Here is a 16872-nt window from a genome sequence, read left to right as displayed (position 1 = left end):
GTAGTATTAGGCAGCACCAGGACCAGAACTCAGGTCTCCTGGCTGCTAGTTTCAAGCCTTTTCCACAACACTGTTGTCTCACTCTGGCGTCTTGGATACCTGCCATGGTCTATATGGAAACTACCTACACAACAGGAAATTGCTTCAAACATATTTATTATAATTTTTACAGACTCTAAGTTCATGAATAGTCCTGCAACGCATGCTGGTGTAACTCAACACAGGGCCTGGAATCACACCTCTGGCCAGGCTGGGCAGTACCATCCAGCACGCACCTGTCTCAGGTGAGGCAGCTTGCGAGGGGGTTTCCAGTGCAGCATCTCAGGACACCAGAGAAGGAAAGGGCAGCATGGTTCCCTCTGGGTGCACAGGCCTGTGCTGTGCTGTGGATGAGCTACCACCTGGGGTGGCTTCAGACCCTGACTCTGACCTGGGAGCCCGAGAGAGCATTTCTAGGCAGGTTAAGACATGATCAAGGTGCCTGAGAGACGAGGACAGGGGCGTGCTGGGTTTCTGTGGCTTGAATGCTTGATTGAGTGCTGCAATGCAGAAAGGCATCAGGAGGCCGGGCCCGGTGTTAGGAACTGAAAAAGTGGCCCAACCCTGGGCTACAACTGTATCTATCCTCCAGTGCCCTGTGGTTTCCAGGTGGCTGTGGTAGTGTGTAGAGGCCTTCGGTGTTCTCTCGTTAACGCCCTGTTTCATGGACGGCACCTCATACGTTTCAAAGCCCTTTAAATATATCCTCGGGTATTCTTCTGGGCACTCTAGCTTACACCCTTTCTTGCTCACCGGCGCTGGTTTAGACCTGTCAAATTCTTGAGCTGACAAAGGGATGGAAACAGAGAGTGATGAGACCTTGCCCTGACCCTAGAACTCCAATGGGAAAGACTGAGATTTCCAAGGCAGCATGCATGGCTATGATGCAGAGATCTGACATACCAGGGTCCCGGGAGTGAGCACCGTTTCCTGATGCCAGTAAAAAATAGAAGTGGGGTACTTGGGATCTAGAGATTGGGACTGAACCACTGTCAGTCTTATTATTAGCTTTCCAGTTTAAGGCTACAAAACTACTTGGGGTCAGTGACACACGTGAGAATGGATGGGCAGGGATGAGCTGGGCAGTACTCACTGTCACCGCTGCGCCCATGAGTCCTTGCACCAGTGCCTCTCCGGTGGACTTTACCTAGAAGGAGTCAGAGTCAGGTTCTCTCAGGCCCCCACAACTAGCTCAAAGGTGAGACAGGTAGGACAAATCAGTAGGCCTATTAGCCCCGACAGGTAGAGTCAAGAGGGCTCTGTGTACTGGAGGAAGAGCCCATGGACAACACAATCACAAATGGGCCAAGTGTGGCTTTCGGGGTAGGCCCTGGGGACTGTCAGCTGAAGTCAAAGGGGAGCAAGAGAACAGACAAGTGACCAGTGCGGCCCAAGGAAGACAGTGTGCCTAGTGAGGAGGCTTCCCAAATGCCTAGCCCCCAGCTACCTGCTTGGCAGTGTGGCCCACGTTCATTGCGTCGTTAATTCGGTTTTCCAGGAAGTGCCAAGTGTCCTCAAAGTCTGGGGAGGAGTCCTGCATCATCACCAGCTCTGTCGTGTTGTAGATGCCAGCCAACACTGCTCGGCGGGTGTACCAGTTAAACTGCAAAGAAACCCATCAGAGAGGTGGGTCACCACTATTGCTGCAGGTTGGGGGAAGTCTGGGTAGTTCCTACCCAAAGCCACTGGCACTCCTGGGCTTCCTCCTGATTTCTTCTTTTCCTCACAGATACACATGGCCCTCTAGACAAGACTGCTGTTCCCAAACTAGGCTGGGTGTCAGAATCACCTGGGAGGTTAAACATGCAAGCTACTGGGCCCAACATCTTAGAGTCAAGAGGTCTGAAATAAGTGCCGGGGTCTGGATGTTTCATAAGCGCCCCACGTGATTTTGCTACATCCACTCGGCTTTGGAAACGCCAGTGAAAAGCCTAAGTCTCAGGACATCGAAGTTCCAGGGAGGCCCTGTGGTCAGGCAGTAATGACCAAACCTTCGCGTGTTCATCAGTGAAGTGAGGGCTGAGACAGCATCACGGACAGACTGGAATACCTAGGAAGAGCTGAGAGTTCAAGTCCTTCAGCAACTTCTGACTGTCCTGGCGAACCACTCTTTAGAGCCCTAGCTCGGCTGCTTTGTGTTTTATCCCTCTGATTTCTTAGCTTTCTAATTTCATTTTCCTACCATCTCTGTTGGTGGTATATTCCCACACGATGGAAGTTTATTAAAGCACTTTGTTATAACTGTGGTGGGAGCATCTTTTTCGCCTCCCATCCTGGATTCCACAAAGTACCATCACACATTAATTTCCTTTATGAAGGTATATATATATATTTTTTTAATTTCCTACCAGAAATATGGTAGCACTAACAAGTCAGATTCTTTCCTGGTGCCTGTTTAAAGGCTTATTGATCTCTTAGCGAAGCAAGCCAACATGGACTACAGGGAGAGAGTTTCTTTTTAAAGCAACGAGTGTCTCCATGGCATTCTTTTTTTTTTTTTTTTTAATCAGTCTCATAAAAGACACACACTGAGAAAGTCTGCTACGGAATCTAAATCATAGAAGACTGAGGGGGAAATGATTATAAAATGGCAATCCAATCACAAGGCCCTCTGATGCCTTGTCACCAGTCTAGTGGGGGAAGGAATACCAATGGCTCATGGCTACGGCACTGGTCCCTGAATGAAGATGACCTAGATCCCACCGTGGCTTGTGGAGGGACCCTCCTCATACCTTAGCCTCCCCTTTCCAAGATGGGAATGACACTGTAGTCCCGTGAAGGATTTGTTATCAAAGAAGTTTCACAAACTTCCTGAGGAAATGCTTAATCCAAGCGTTGCCAGTAGCCTGCGGGCCTGCAGAGAGCACTCACGTCAGTGGACTGGTCCCCAGCGTAATGCCACATGTCATCCACCATGCTGGTGAGCAGGCCCAGGCTGGCCGGGATGTTGTGAGGGAGCAGAAGGATGCTGAGCGCCTGAGGAGAGACGGCAGAGGAGTGGGACTGCACACCGGCAGTGGCGGGCTCAGGTGGCTAGTGCCTCACCTCCCCCTGGAGGTACGGAAGGGGGCCTGCCCGGCCCTCCTTCTGAGACTCACCATCTCCACCCATTCGTGTGAGCTCCTGGCGTCTAATGCTCCCGACTACAGCTAATGGGAGCCGGGGCAGATCCGACCCTCAGCTGACCCAGTCAGATTCTCAATCCCTAGCATGTGGACTTGGGAATGCAGACAGCCAGCTCTAGACTGGTGGCTTTGAGTACTGAGAGCACCCCATTCTGTAACATGGAGGAAGAAGCAGGGATAGCTGGGGAGTCTGGGGGTGGAATTTGAGGTGGAAAGGGTCAAGCTGGAGATCTGAAACCAAGCGTGGTGAGCATGGGCAGGGGATGGGACTTGACTCTGGACTGTACTCCCTCACTCCCGCCCACAACTGAAATTACATGCTCAGCCGTCTCCCAGCTGGGCAGAGGACACTAGATGATCCGTGGGCCCTCTCAGTGCTGATGTGCTTTGAGTTCTTAACTGAGAGAATGGCCTGCACTGTGACACACTTTGAAACAGGAAAAAAGGACCTTTAGAAAAGGGGAGTGGGAAGCCCTTGGAATGAATACTCCAATTCTCTAAGCATCACACTGACATACTGAAAAGAAGTCCCAGTTCCCTGAGATCTAGAACGCGACAGGCCTGTTAATGATGATGGCCAGTAAAATCTTCTGACTTTTCTAATCCCCTTCATGGATTCCTCCTCATTGAAGACCTGGTGGCACACTCGGGCCACTAAGACCCCACCCAGGACGTGATCTAGGACCCACGCCACCCACGTTTCCAGGAACTGAGACACAGATGGCTCAGAGGTCCTCTCTTCGGCTCTCGCAAATCTGAAACCTAGCTCCACCAATTGCACTGCGAATCCCTAGTTTTGTGGAGATTAATGAGCTGACTTCTGAACCGTGTGCCAGACCCTCCAAGTGAAGGTGCCGAGGATCATAAACACGAATACTTTCTGCCCTGGGGCCTGGATGTGGACTCTGTACCCGAGGCCAGTGCTCAATGTACGGGATCAGCATTCTCAGTCTGGTTTCCACAGCATCCCTCAGGAACTCGTCTGTTTTCCTCTTCCTGGAAGAGGGAAAAGAAAACACTGTGTTTCTGGATCAAAGGCATGGGCTCGGTGCTACACCGTTTACTCAGCCCTAGTGGGGAGGGCCCCACCAGCTCCTGATGAGACAGGCAGCTGCGTTTCAGTCCCAGCAGAGCAGCAGGGCTGCTCAGTGCTGCCCTCTTGGCTCTGCTTGGATTGGCCTCCTGGGGACAGCTAGTGGCGCCTAAGCTCCTTGAACCTTAGCTGCCACCCCGAGCAATGACGCCATGGGACTTACTCTGCCTGGCCCAGCTGTACCAGCTTCTGCTCCTCTTCCAGCACACGGGTGAGCCGAGAGTTGCACTGGGTCACAAAATGCAGTATCAGTTCACTGCCATCATTCCCAAACATGTTGGCAGCCGCACTGGAGAGACCCAGAGACTACAAAGGGGGAGAGGGAAAACGGGAAAGTGGCGGGTAGGTGGAGTGGACATTTGCCGCCTGTTCATCACTAGGGCCTCCTCTTCTAGTAACAGCAGCTTGGTTCTCAGTGGGACACCCCACTCTTCATTCTTGTCCGTGTGATCTGGGAGAAGCTGACCACCGGTCCCTCCACACTCCATCAAGCCCCTGGGTGTGATGCAAAGCAGGGGATCCAGACCTAAATAAGTGGAGTTCACAGCAACTAGTTCAGGAATGTGCACGTGAACAAATCCAGCCCTACGAGGCCGCCTCCACACTTTTGCTAGTACCGATGGGAAAGAAGTACCCTCTTTCCTCTGGGGCTGCTGAGCCATTTTTAGTCCTGCATGGGAAGCCCCTGCTGAGAATGAAGCTCACAGAGAAGAAAGCAAAGCAGATATGCTGTAGAGACAGTTCCCAGCAGCAACAATCTAAGAACACCGAGCCAGAGCTACTTCCAGACCTTTCTGTTATTAAATGAGCCAAACACTCCCTTTCTTGCTTGAGCCAGTTGAGTTTGAGTTCTGACACTTGTAACCTAGAGTTGTAACTATTATAAAAAGGGGCTTGGGAAGAGCGCTCATAACTCTCTTCCTCAACAACTCACTTAACCTAAGCCTCTTGGAAAGTAGGTCTCTCAGTTGTTTAAAAAAAAAAGTCTCACAAACTTTTTTTTTTTTTTTTTTGCGCCACACCGCAGCATGTGGGATTTTAGTTCCCCGACCAGGGATCCAACCCGCGTCCCCTGCATTGAAGACACAGTCTTAACCACTGGACTGCCAGGAAAGTCCCTCACAAACTTTTCCTGATGAGTTGTCAAAGAGTTAACAAAGCCACAGAGATCCTTTACTATTCCTCACACACAGGACTCATTGAGCAGCTACTGGAGGGAGAACCCTGACAGCAGCAGGGACAGAGGGCAGAAAAGGAACCCAAAAAACCATTAACTCTAAATTCCCACCATTGGGAAAGTGCCTCTCTTTTGGTGGGAGTACACGGCCGTTTTGGAGGGCAGCTTGGCAATACTCACCTCAACACCAGAGCCGCAGGAGCATCAGTACTAAGGGTGACCGTGCTCCCTGTGTGCCTGGTGCCTGGCTGAGCGCATTAAATACACGACCTTGCTGCAGCCCCACAGCAACGCCAGCAGGTGGGTATTACCATCATCCACATTTTACAGAAACCAGGGCTTAAAGCTCTTAACCACCAGGCTATGCTGCCTCTAACATGTATGTAACAGGAACCTCGAAAACATACACACTCCCTGGGCCAGTTGTTGAGCTACTGTCTCTCAGCTCCAAACCTGCCCTTCCTCTGCAAGCCACACTTCTGGCTCCATGTTAGGTCCGCTGATAGGGTCTCTAGAGGGAGACTGCAAGGCTGGAGGAGGAGGAAGGGCCTGGCTCCTCGCGGTTTACTTCTCGTCTGCTAGCGGTCTGTGTGAGCAGCGCCCTCCTTCACCACCGCAGCAGTTCTGTCCAGTGGCAGCAGCTGAACCCAGTCTGCAGTATTCTCAACAGGTGCAGACCCAGTTTCATCGAGCCACCATCCTCTCCCAGCCCTCCCAGCCGCTCTGCCATTTCCCCAACCCCAGAGGCCAAGTGCCAGCCCCAAAGGACCCTTCCTCCAAGGTCAGCGACACCAGCACCCGCTGAGGAGCGTGTCCTCCGGAGACGTGGGGGTTTCACCGCCACAGGGACTCTCCTTCAAGCTCCTAGCTGTAATCATTCCAGCTCTTCCCTTTGTTTCCTTAGCCCCTGGGATGACAGCTCCTCCCTGCAGGTGCTACCTCTACCATACCTTAGTGTTCTTTTATCCTTTCAGTTACCTGGTTACCAATTTCACATCTAGTTAACAATTCTTTGTGTTAAATTCTCTCTATTTGAGTAACCGGTGTGATTTCTTCTGATTGATGCACTCCCTGAAAGACCAACTCCACTTCTCAGAATTTGTCCTAAAGAAACCAACCAGAAATGTACTTAAATCTGTCGTACAAATAGGCTTACAATATTAAAAAAATTGGAAACAACCCAAATGTTTATCAGTTGAGTTCAAGTAAATGCAATAGGTATTATGCAGCCGTATGAATGGAGATATGCAGAGTGAAAAAAGCATATGAAAAAGAGTGAAAAATTTAACCATAGAATATTCAATAGAATCAGATTTTTCCAAACAATCCTGTTACATTTCTGTCCTCCCCTGGTTCCACACCTTTCTGTAATGATTCTCTCAAACCTTCTCTGCTACCTCCGAACCTCTGTCTCCTCCCACTGTTTCCTAACTTCACGATCAGGAGACAACCACACCTACGTTACAGAGAAAACAGAAGCCATTCCCTGGGAACTCCTTAAAGGTTCTTCTAGAAACTAAGCCTGCAGCTGTCTTCTCCAACTTTGCCCCTAATACATCGAAGGCTAGTCTTTCCACCTGTCTTCCGGATTTCATAATCCTTGCCTTCAAGGAACCTCACGTTTTTTATTTTGCCACTTTCTCTTGTATCTTCACCGTCACCGGTGTTTCTGTGCCCTCCTGCCAGTATTCAAACATGCTCATCAAACTTCCATCCCACTTCCCCTGCTTAGTATACTAGCTCTCTTCTCCCCCTCGCAGCCAAACACCTCTGCACTTCCTGACCTCTACTCACTCCTCAACCCACCAGTTATTTTGGACCTGTACTCCCTTCAAACGGCTGCCGCTGCAGTCACCAATGTCTAGTTGCCTCATCCACATTCTCCCGCTTTGCCTCCAGCGCAGGCTCCTCTACCTCAGTCTTCTTTGCCACTCCACCCTGTTCCACCCCACCCTTAAATGTCAGTGGTCCCTGAGGACCTAGACTCCTCCCTCTTTTCACATGACACTCTAGGCACATTCATGCCACCCTAGGCAATCTCACTCACTTCCATGGTTTAATGACCACATACATATGTGGATTATGCCCCAACATATACTCTAGTGCAGGCAGCTCCTCCAGTTTCAGGCCTGTATGCTTGAGGTCCCCCGTTGGCCGACCCAAAGACCCCTCAAATTCAACAAAGCTCAAGACTGTACCCATGGGGCTTCCCTGGTGGCGCAGTGGTTGAGAGTCCGCCTGCCGATGCAGGGGACACGGGTTCGTGCCCCGGTCCGGGAAGATCCCACATGCCGCGGAGCGGCTGGGCCTGTGAGCCATGGCCGCTGAGTCTGCGTGTCTGGAGCCTGTGCTCCACAACGGGCGGGGCCGCAGCGGTGAGAGGCCCACGTACAGCAAAAAAAAAAAAAAGAAAGAAAGAAAAAAAGGCTGTACCCATGGGCCTTCCTCAAACCTGGCTCTTCAGTGGCCTTAATCTAAGAAAACGGCGCCACCATGTACCCACGCATGCAAACCGGCAGGCAGCTCTGGTGGCATTTTGTCACTCCCTCCTATGTCATTCTCTCACCAAATCTACCCACTTGTCTCCACGTTCACTGCTCCTGCTCTAGGTCAGAAAGCCCTCATCTCTCCTGGATGACGAGCAGCCGCTCCCAGTGACTCTCTGACTCCAATACTTTTTCATCCAGCAGCCAAAGTGATGGTTTTGAAATGTCACATTGAATTCTATACCTCCAATTATTCTTAGAATAAAAGAAGGCCTAACTCTTCAACATGACCTTTGGACCTTGCCTGATGTGGCCTCAACCGACCCTTCCCCAGCCTCACTCAGCTCAGACCTCTTCCTGATTCGCGGCATGATGGTTTTCTTCGGTTCCTCTAATGTGCAGGCTTCTTTCCACTCTGCACATGCTGTGTCTCTGTCTGGACTTGTCCATCCCCCACGCCACCAAATCAGGTAAAGCCTTCTCATTCCTCAGCTCTCAGTTCCAAAGCCTTTCCTCACCACGTTCTCACCCCACCCCGAGTTAGATTCAGTCCCTCCACTGCATGTCACAATAGCACATTTTCCTGATAGCCCTTACCACGTTTTATAAATATGTATTTGTATATATGTGATTAACGTCACTAGACTGGAAGCTCAACAAGGGCAGAACTTTGCCCACCCTGACTACTATGATGTCCCTAGGACCTAGCACACTCTCTGTTCAATAAATATTTAAAGAGTGAATGATTAATAAATGAAAGGGGTTTTTTTCTAATTTGAAAGATCAAAATGTTGATCTTTGTTATCTTTTTTATATTTGTCTGTACTGTTCAAAGCTTTCACAGTGAGCACACAGTGGAATCATATAGTATACGCATTCCACTTATGTGACTTCTGTTACCATACGTGCTCTCAGGAGAGTGAGAGAAGACAAGAGAAATAACAGTTAAATTTTAAAAAAGCAGCAAAGTTGCCCACTGTCCCATTTCAGGAGCAGATATCTCACATGCTTGGGGTGGGAGATGTGAATCTGCAATTCCATCAGTCTCCATCCTCACAGACCTTTCATAGGATGGTATGTGGCTATGCTTGATGATTCTGCACAATGAGGCCTAAACATGAGCCTATGGCTTAATCTAAAGGAGCAGGCTGCTCCACTGCAGGAGGAAACACCGATTATTAGACTTACATAGAAAAATGAGGTGTGCTGGTCTCCAAGGTGGTGCCTTCTTGGGAGTTTTCAAACACCACATTTTGTCAATTCTAGGATCTCCATTTTTTTTCATTTTAAACAATCAGTGTGAATCATAAATTGATGATGCGTCACAGTTTAACAGACAGCATTTTTCTTTTTTAGTGATGCATAAAATAATGGCGCTTCTTACAACCAATGGCATCTTAGAGTCAATGAAATACGGCAGGTTTTTTTTTTTTTGCGGTACACGGGCCTCTCACTGTTGTGGCCTCTCACGCTGCGGAGCACAGGCTCCGGACGTGCAGGCTCAGAGGCCATGGCTTACGGGCCCAGCCGCTCCGCGGCATGTGGGATCCTCCCGGACCGGGGCACGAACCCGTGTCCCCTGCATCGGCAGGCGGACTCTCAACCACTGCCCCACCAGGGAAGCCCGGGAAGCCCCTGGCAGTTTTGATCATAGGCTATTCTTGTCTAATGAGCTGCCTTTAGAACCTAACTGCCAAGAACCAACTCCACGGTATATTCTTTTTATATTAAAAAATAATTAAAAAACAAAGCCATTTCTACCCTATTGGGGAAAAACAAACAACACAGAACCAGAAAATCATATAGCAGTGAGGAGCTCTGGGGCTCTGAGCTGGGCTGGAAGAAAGCCCTCTGCTCTGGCTGCTGTGATTCCCTCCTGGCTGATCTTGGTCAGGCTGCCCCGCCCGCACCCATACACACCTTGGCTCCTTCTGCAATTGCCTCTGCTGTCCACCCGTGGGCGGGCACACACTCCAGGGCCGCCGTCAGGATGCGCTGCTGCAGCTGCTCCTCACTCTCGTAGTCCTCCTCCTCCTCACCACCCTGGTCTGTGTACCTGAGACCCAAATGCAAGAGAGACATGGGGACGGAGCCCGGCACACCTCACCTCACCTCACCGCCTGCTGCCTGGCATGCAACAGGTGCCTGGCCAGAAACCACAGGCTCTGTGCCTCCTCTCAGCACGTGTTGAGAGGACATATACTTATGTGACGGTATCAGCATTTGAATGCCAACAGAGCAAAAATCATATCATCCTTCGCCTCCCATAGAGTCACTGAGAGAAAGGAACCATGAGCGAGGAGGTCAGGTGATAGGAAGGTGCATGCTGTCACAGCACCCTGGATTTCCCAGTTTATAGCCTTACCACATTGTTTCTTTATCTGGATTTGTACCAAACTGTAACTCCATTGAGGAAAGGGACAACGGTTACGTTATTCACAGGGCCTGGCACAAAGTAGATCCTCAAACAATATTTGTTGAATTGAAATGAAAACTACTTTCATTGGGAGACCAGAAAAATGACTGGGAACACTCCAATTTCAGAGCCAGAGGAACTTCTCAGCGGCAGGATTAAGTAAAGACGAAACATCTAACGGAGATGTAAATTATTATTTCCTTTCTGGAGGGCAATTTGGCCTCACATGTGTAACGAAATGTAAACTGTGCATATCCTTTGACTCAGCGCTCCCACTGCTGAGAGAATCATCTACTTTATCACATTATTTTTCATACCAGTGAAGGAAATCTAAATATCCATCAATAAAAGACAGGTCAAATAAATTTTGGTACTGCCGTTTGCTGGAATACTATCAACCATTAAAATAATATAGATTGTGAAATGACATTATAAACGTACTATTGAGTGAACAAACAGGTTCTGGAACAGCATGTATAGTGCACAGTGTAATTAATCATTTATAATATATACAGGGTTATATACGAAATACGTTAGAGAAAAGGATATTCACAAAGAGTTATCTCTGGGTTTGCGATTTCTGATAATCTTTTTACTTTTGTGAACTCCTTTGTATTATTTAGAATGGTTTAGAAGGTACAGGCACCGTTTTCATAAAACAAACAAACAACAGGTTCCTTTCAAAGATAAGGTTGAAAATGATGAAAGCTGTGAAGGGAACAGAGAGGCTAGAGGAAGGAGAAGCACAGATTCACCCAAGCACGCAAAGTGGTCAGAAATGGGTGGACTGGCGTTCTACTGCCTACCTGGGGGGTGAACGAGAAGACTCCTGACTGGGTTCTTCTGTGCCCTGTGTCTCAGAATGTTGCTGAGAAAAAGAGGGGGGAGGTTGCTGCTCCTGCTGATCTGAAGACCTCAGCTGTGTAGCTGAAGCGTGGAAGGCACGTGGCACCAGGGCTGGTCGGCAGCGGGACACTGAAACAAACTGAGCTGGTCAGCCAGGGACACTCACCAGAGAAGACCCTTTGAGACCCAGAGTGGTACGAGGGATGGGGAGGAAGAAAAGCAGAGGAAAACCAGAACCACACAAAATTCTTGGGTAAACTGGGAACCTTTCGACATGATGTGGTGGCGAAAGCAGGAACCAGGAAACGGAAGACCTGTCTTCTAGACATGTTTCCATCATTTGTTAGCTGTGTGTTAATGGGCAAACCATTTCACCCCAATGAGCACGACTTTAAAATATGCAAATTAAGAGAAATAATCTCTACTTACTCAATGGGAGTGTTGCGAGGCCCAAACAAAAAAATGAAAGTGACTTGAAAACATTATGTATTTATATATCATGGCAAGAGCACTGGACTATAAATTAGAAGGTCTGAGTACTGACTCCCTAGTGGTTATGTGGCGTCTCTGTTTTCTCATCTGCAATATTGCAACACCCATTTACTTTAGGAAAGGGGTTTTGAAAAGTACAGTACTGTATTTCCTAAGCAAAGGCTCATACTATTTTCTTTCCCAGTATTTTACTATAAAAAAAAATTCAAACATACAAGCAAGTGGAAAGAATTGTGGCATGAACACCTGTGTATCCATCACACTCTGCATACATCAAGCCATCTTATTTATTTATTTTGGCCACGCCACACGGCGTGTGGGATCTTAGTTCCCCAACCATGGATTGAACCTGGGTCTCAGCAGTGAAAGCACCGAGGCCTAACCACTGGACAGCCAGGGAATTCCCCAATCCATCTTATTTTTTGATGCATTTGTTGCAGACTTCAGAATTCTTTATCTTTAAACATTTCAACATGCACATCATTAACTAGAGTTCAATATTTATTGAATATTTACTGTTCTTTTATTGAGGTGATATTTACATTCAATGAAATGCACAAATCTTAAATGGGCCAATTCTGAGTTTTGACAAATGTATACACCTGCCTAACTTGAACCCCTATCTAGAGATTAACATCACCCCAGAAAGTTCCCTCTTATTCCTTCCCAGTTATTCCCCACCCACACTATGCTGAATTTTTCATTCTAGTCTTGCCTGTCCTAGAATTTCATCTAAATAGAATCATACTGTGTATCCTGTGTATGTATAAGACTTCTTTTGCTTAGAATACTTTTTAGATTGATTCATATTTCTGAGAAAATCAGGAGGTTGTTACTTTTTACTGCTGAGTAGCATTCCACTAAGAAACACTATTCTATTGAACACCTGGGCTGTTGGCTATTATAAAGGTGCTATGAATATACTTGTTCAAACCTTTTTGTGGACATTTTGCTTTCATTTCTGTTGAGTAAATACCTCGAAGTACATTTTCTGGGTCATAGGCATTACTTTTACTGAACATATTTAGTTTGGAGCTTTGTATAGAAACAACAAAACAGCACTCATTTTAAAGAAAATCTGTGGACCAAATCAGGAAAAAATGATTTTTAAAAGAAACAGCACCTATGTGTGAAAATATCAATTATTTTAGCATAGGTACAGAAAAAAACGGACCAAATATTCAGAAAACTTCGAAAAGGACCTGGGAGGTCCCAAAGCAATATTGCAGAACCACTGCAGTCCACGAGAAGATTTTAGGTGAAATACAGGAGAATATTATTTCATTAGTTATATATTTATGTTAATATGTTAATTCATACGTTCTATTTGTGGAAGATGACATTGGTTTTCCATTTATGGTAGTGATATAAAGCTTCCTAAGAAAACGTCTATATTTTTACGAAATCAGACGTATAAACAAAAATACTGACTATATGGTGGCAAAAGTGGTACGAGGATACTGAAGAATTACTGAAGAGGTGGGGAAATGACTGACTTGGGAAAAAGCAGACTAGGCGCTCTCTGTGTCTGTTTCCCGGGATCAGGGCCCAGGGACTTGACAATGGAGTTAAGAGACTGGGTACAAGTGTGCCAGTCTGCAACCGACCGAGCTGTGTGACCTTGGGCACCCACAGCCCTCTCTCGGGCTGCGTCAACTCCATGAAATGGGAGTGACAGACCCTTCCCTGATGCTCTCGCTCCTCACAGGTCGAGAATGGGGTCAGAAGCCAGCCAGGCGGCCACTTCAAGCCCGAGGCGCCGGCGCGAGCCGCTATGCCCTTCACCTCACCTTGCTCTCGAGCCGCCACGAGGCTTCTTCCGCCCCTCACCCAGCCCAGATCGGCTTCGCGCCCCCTCCCCTTCCCTCCCCGTTCCCGGGATCGGCCGCCCTCTCACCGGGGAGGCACCGCAGCTGCAGAAGCCTCCACCCCGCCCGGCCGAGCGCGCCAGACACCCTCGCTGCCATCTTGGAAGCGGGCACGCTGCCTACAGCGACGCGCCGTATAGCACCGAGTCAGCTGCATGGCCACTTCCGCCCTCCCCGCGCAGCGGGAGCTTCGTCCTCTCGCGAGAGGCGCGAGGTGCGGAGCCGGCCGATGCTGAGAAGCCGGGAGCGAGACCCGGGCGGCAGGTGAGCGATCACCAGGTGGTCCGAGAGCCCGACCTTCCCCAACGCCCCCGTTCCGGCCCACCCTCTGCCCCATGTCCTCTCATTTCCCATCCCCAGCCTCGTCCTTCGGCGGAAACGTGGCTATGGCCACCTCCCTGAGGACCACAGCGGGCTTTCGCCCGGGGGAAGCCGGTGTGAGGGGTCGGGCCCGCCGTGCCTCGTCCCGGTCTCCTGGCGTGGTGGCTTCTGCCCTTCCCGAGCTGCCTTATCTCCCGCGCTGCCGGACCCGGCCTGAGGCCCTGGGGGACAGCGCTGAGCTGGGGTCCGGGAGACCGGAGTCTGAGACCCGGTTCTGCTAGTAGCCAGATGTTGTGACCTTGACTCTCACTCCCTCTTCGCAAACATCAGGGAAGCTTAAGTTTCCGTCTTTGGGGGTACCTGGACCCCCCAGGTTGTAATTTTGAAACTTTGACTTCCCTGAACCTCCAAAGTGTTGAGTTGATATAATTGAGTATTCCCAAACTTGCCGGATTGGAAAAAACATCAGGACACTTGTTAATAAATCGGATACCGAGGTCTTTCTCCTGGAGAGTTGATTCAGTACATCTGGAATCTTATTTAGCCCTGGAATCTTATTTTAACAAATGCCCCCGGGTGATTTGGACGATCTGCAAGTTTGGGAAAGGCTGGTGGCCTTTATTCTGACATTGAGTGCCAAGCTCTGCGTGACTCAGGGAGGTCATGGACTAGTCACTGAGCAGATATGTAAATGCGAGGCGCCTCACTGGGAAACCTATCACCAGGGAAGGCTTCATAATAGTCGGAAGAAGTAAATGGTTTGGGGATGAGGGATAACCAACAGCTGGAGCTAAGCATGCCGTTCTGTAAGTTTTGTGCAGTTAGACCCTTGTCTTTGTATTTTTGCACACTCCTTATCAACCTTTTCAGAACCTCTTACTCTCCCCTGCGTGAGTGTGGGGGAAGCCTCCCCCTAAGCCAAAACTACTCCCCAAATGTTAAAATTTCAGATCCATATTTCTGGATTTCAGTAAAGCACTACTGATCTCTCCATGAGGTTTTGTTTTCTGAGTTCTGTCCACTTATCTTCGAATGAATCTTTCCTGTGGAAAATCTAGCACTTGGATATCCTTCCTGAAACCCTTAAGTTTGACACACACCTAATTGCCTGGAGACAAAGTCTTCTATTTTTTTTCCTTTGAGTTTACTGTTTCCTTGCAGATTGTCACCTTTTTTTCTGTGTGTGTGTGTGTGTGTGTGTGTGTGTGTGTGCGCGCGCGCGCGCGCATGCGCGCGCAAGTGCACGCGCTTCGGTCAGTTCATTTTAACTAAATTTTTCTTTCTGTTAACTGTCAGTATTCTTAGAATTTTTTATGCATTTGACTTAAAAGGATTTGATCCTTGGTTTGAACTGATACCCAAACTTCAATCTTATTTATTTTCTTTTGGCCCTCTTCATCCATCAAAGGAGCCTAATGCCTCAGGATTTGATGCTTACTGGGTGCCTTAAAAATAAAGAAGTGCATCTCCAGAAGTTGTTCTCAGACATCTGCTTTCACTACCTGCCCACAACATTTTAGAAGGGCTGTGGGCATGTGTGTGCAGCAGTCAGAGTTGGAGAGATGCTTAACAAGTCCAGTGACGTGACAATGACTTCTATTCCACCTCTTTTTATTTATGAAACTGGGCTCTGAGTCACACTTCTAAGTATGTTGACTTAGGTGCCAGACATTATTTCCTTGTTTTTTTAGAAAAGACATTGACAACAACATAAAACTCTGATGATGAATAGTATCACACTTTGGCTTTTAGATATTTAAAAGAACATTGTGTCCCATTTTATTTGGAAAACGCTGACTGAAAGTGGTGGCTGTGTCTTTTTGAGAGTTAATGTTTAATAAATGTATTTTATGAGTTCCCTGTTACCATAGAAGATTAGTTTGGGGGGATATGGAAAACAAAGCACTTTCCATTCTTCTAATTTACAGACACAATCCCACTGGAGTACTGTATAAGATGGCATAAAGTGCAGCTCTTATGTTGTATAACTTTAACAATAAAAAAGGAGCTTCACATTTCTCCCTGGGGTGTCCTCCCAGCAGGTATGGCTGAGGAGGAAGAACAAGATTTTATAGGACTGTTTGAAGCAAAGGCAAATAAACTGGCCACAGAGAAGTGGAGGCTCAGAGTTCTCTTAGAACATTATTTTATTGAGCTCTGTGTGCCAGGTCCTGCTGAGTACATTGCATATTTTTATCTTCTCATTTACTTCTTGCAGCAGCCTTGCAAAATATAAGATTATTCTCCCTACTTTATTAATGAGAAAAGAGGCTAATCACTGATCCATTGTCATGTAGCTAATAAATAGAAGATCTAGTGATAGGTAGAACCCCAGTTCATCCGTATTCGAAACCTGTGCTCTCTGAAACTCTGCCTGATAAATTGGGAGATTGGGATTGACATATATACACTAATATGTATAAAATGGATAACTAATAAGAACCTGCTGTATAAAAAAATAAAATTCAAAAAAATAAAAATGAAAAAATAAAACCCTGCCTCCATTAAGGTTGCTGAAAAGGTCTCAACATCTGGCTTTTTGTGTTTCTCTAGTTAATGAGTAGTCTTTGGCCCCTCGGTTCTTCCATGAGGATTTTTCTGTGAGTACAGTGCAAGGTTGTAGTGGGAAGGGAACTTCTCATCTCTTTCTATTGTCCCAAGGGAGAGCCTGTTCCAACATCATTCTAGAAGGAGATCATTTATTTCTTATAACTTCATACCCAGCAATCCATATTCCTATCTTCCCCAGCTGGTTCTTAAATGTGAGATTCATCCAGAGTTGTTCACTTGAAAGATTTGTAAGGGTTCTTCCTCAACATGTTACAGTTGAAAGCTTAAAGTTTCAGTTCTTGATTGTGTGCTTTTTAGGGATTTAAAAACCACAATTCAATGACTAAGGAATCCTGTTTATCTGATAACACTTGGCATCCTTTTACCACGGCGTGCAGTCAGGTCAGGATAATAAAGAGGGCATTCCACAGGGAAGGAACCAGATAAAAAGCATGATAG

At 47.6% G+C, this 16872-nt stretch overlaps 1 protein-coding gene across 3 annotated transcripts; it reads right to left on the bottom strand.

The window, feature by feature from the left end:
- Positions 1 to 139: 139 nt before the first annotated feature.
- COQ9 (coenzyme Q9) lies at positions 140 to 13711 on the bottom strand. 3 transcript variants are annotated; one of them, XM_067718355.1, is made up of 9 exons: positions 13572 to 13711; positions 11143 to 11311; positions 9841 to 9976; positions 4421 to 4563; positions 4076 to 4160; positions 2911 to 3015; positions 1487 to 1642; positions 1133 to 1186; positions 140 to 824 (listed from the first exon to the last, which is right to left on the bottom strand). In XM_067718355.1, exons 1-9 carry the CDS (start codon positions 13639 to 13641, stop codon positions 789 to 791), a joined length of 954 nt encoding a protein of 317 aa, XP_067574456.1. In that variant the 5' UTR covers positions 13642 to 13711; the 3' UTR covers positions 140 to 788. The 3 variants fall into 3 exon arrangements, with proteins under 3 accessions (XP_067574456.1, XP_067574457.1, XP_067574458.1); XM_067718356.1 differs by having other exon boundaries at positions 4421 to 4485; XM_067718357.1 differs by lacking the exon at positions 2911 to 3015.
- Between the last annotated feature and the right edge of the window lie 3161 nt (positions 13712 to 16872).

Source organism: Pseudorca crassidens, chromosome 20 (genome assembly GCF_039906515.1).
Source record: "Pseudorca crassidens isolate mPseCra1 chromosome 20, mPseCra1.hap1, whole genome shotgun sequence".
NCBI lineage: Eukaryota > Metazoa > Chordata > Mammalia > Artiodactyla > Delphinidae > Pseudorca > Pseudorca crassidens.
Note: the sequence above shows the minus strand (reverse complement) of the source record. Positions and strands in the feature narration are given on the sequence as shown.

What these genes read in the sequence shown, in the direction of transcription:
- COQ9 (XM_067718355.1), bottom strand. Translation starts at nt 13,641, where the DNA reads ATGGCAGCGAGGGTGTCTGGCGCGCTCGGCCGGGCGGGGTGGAGGCTT. An exon ending in GCAGCTGCGGTGCCTCCCCG is followed by an intron (nt 11,312 to 13,571) that starts GTGAGAGGGCGG and finishes AGTTTGTTTCAG; the next exon opens with TGTCCCGCTGCCGACCAGCC. An exon ending in TCTTCTCGTTCACCCCCCAG is followed by an intron (nt 9,977 to 11,142) that starts GTAGGCAGTAGA and finishes TTTGGGTCTCAG; the next exon opens with GTACACAGACCAGGGTGGTG.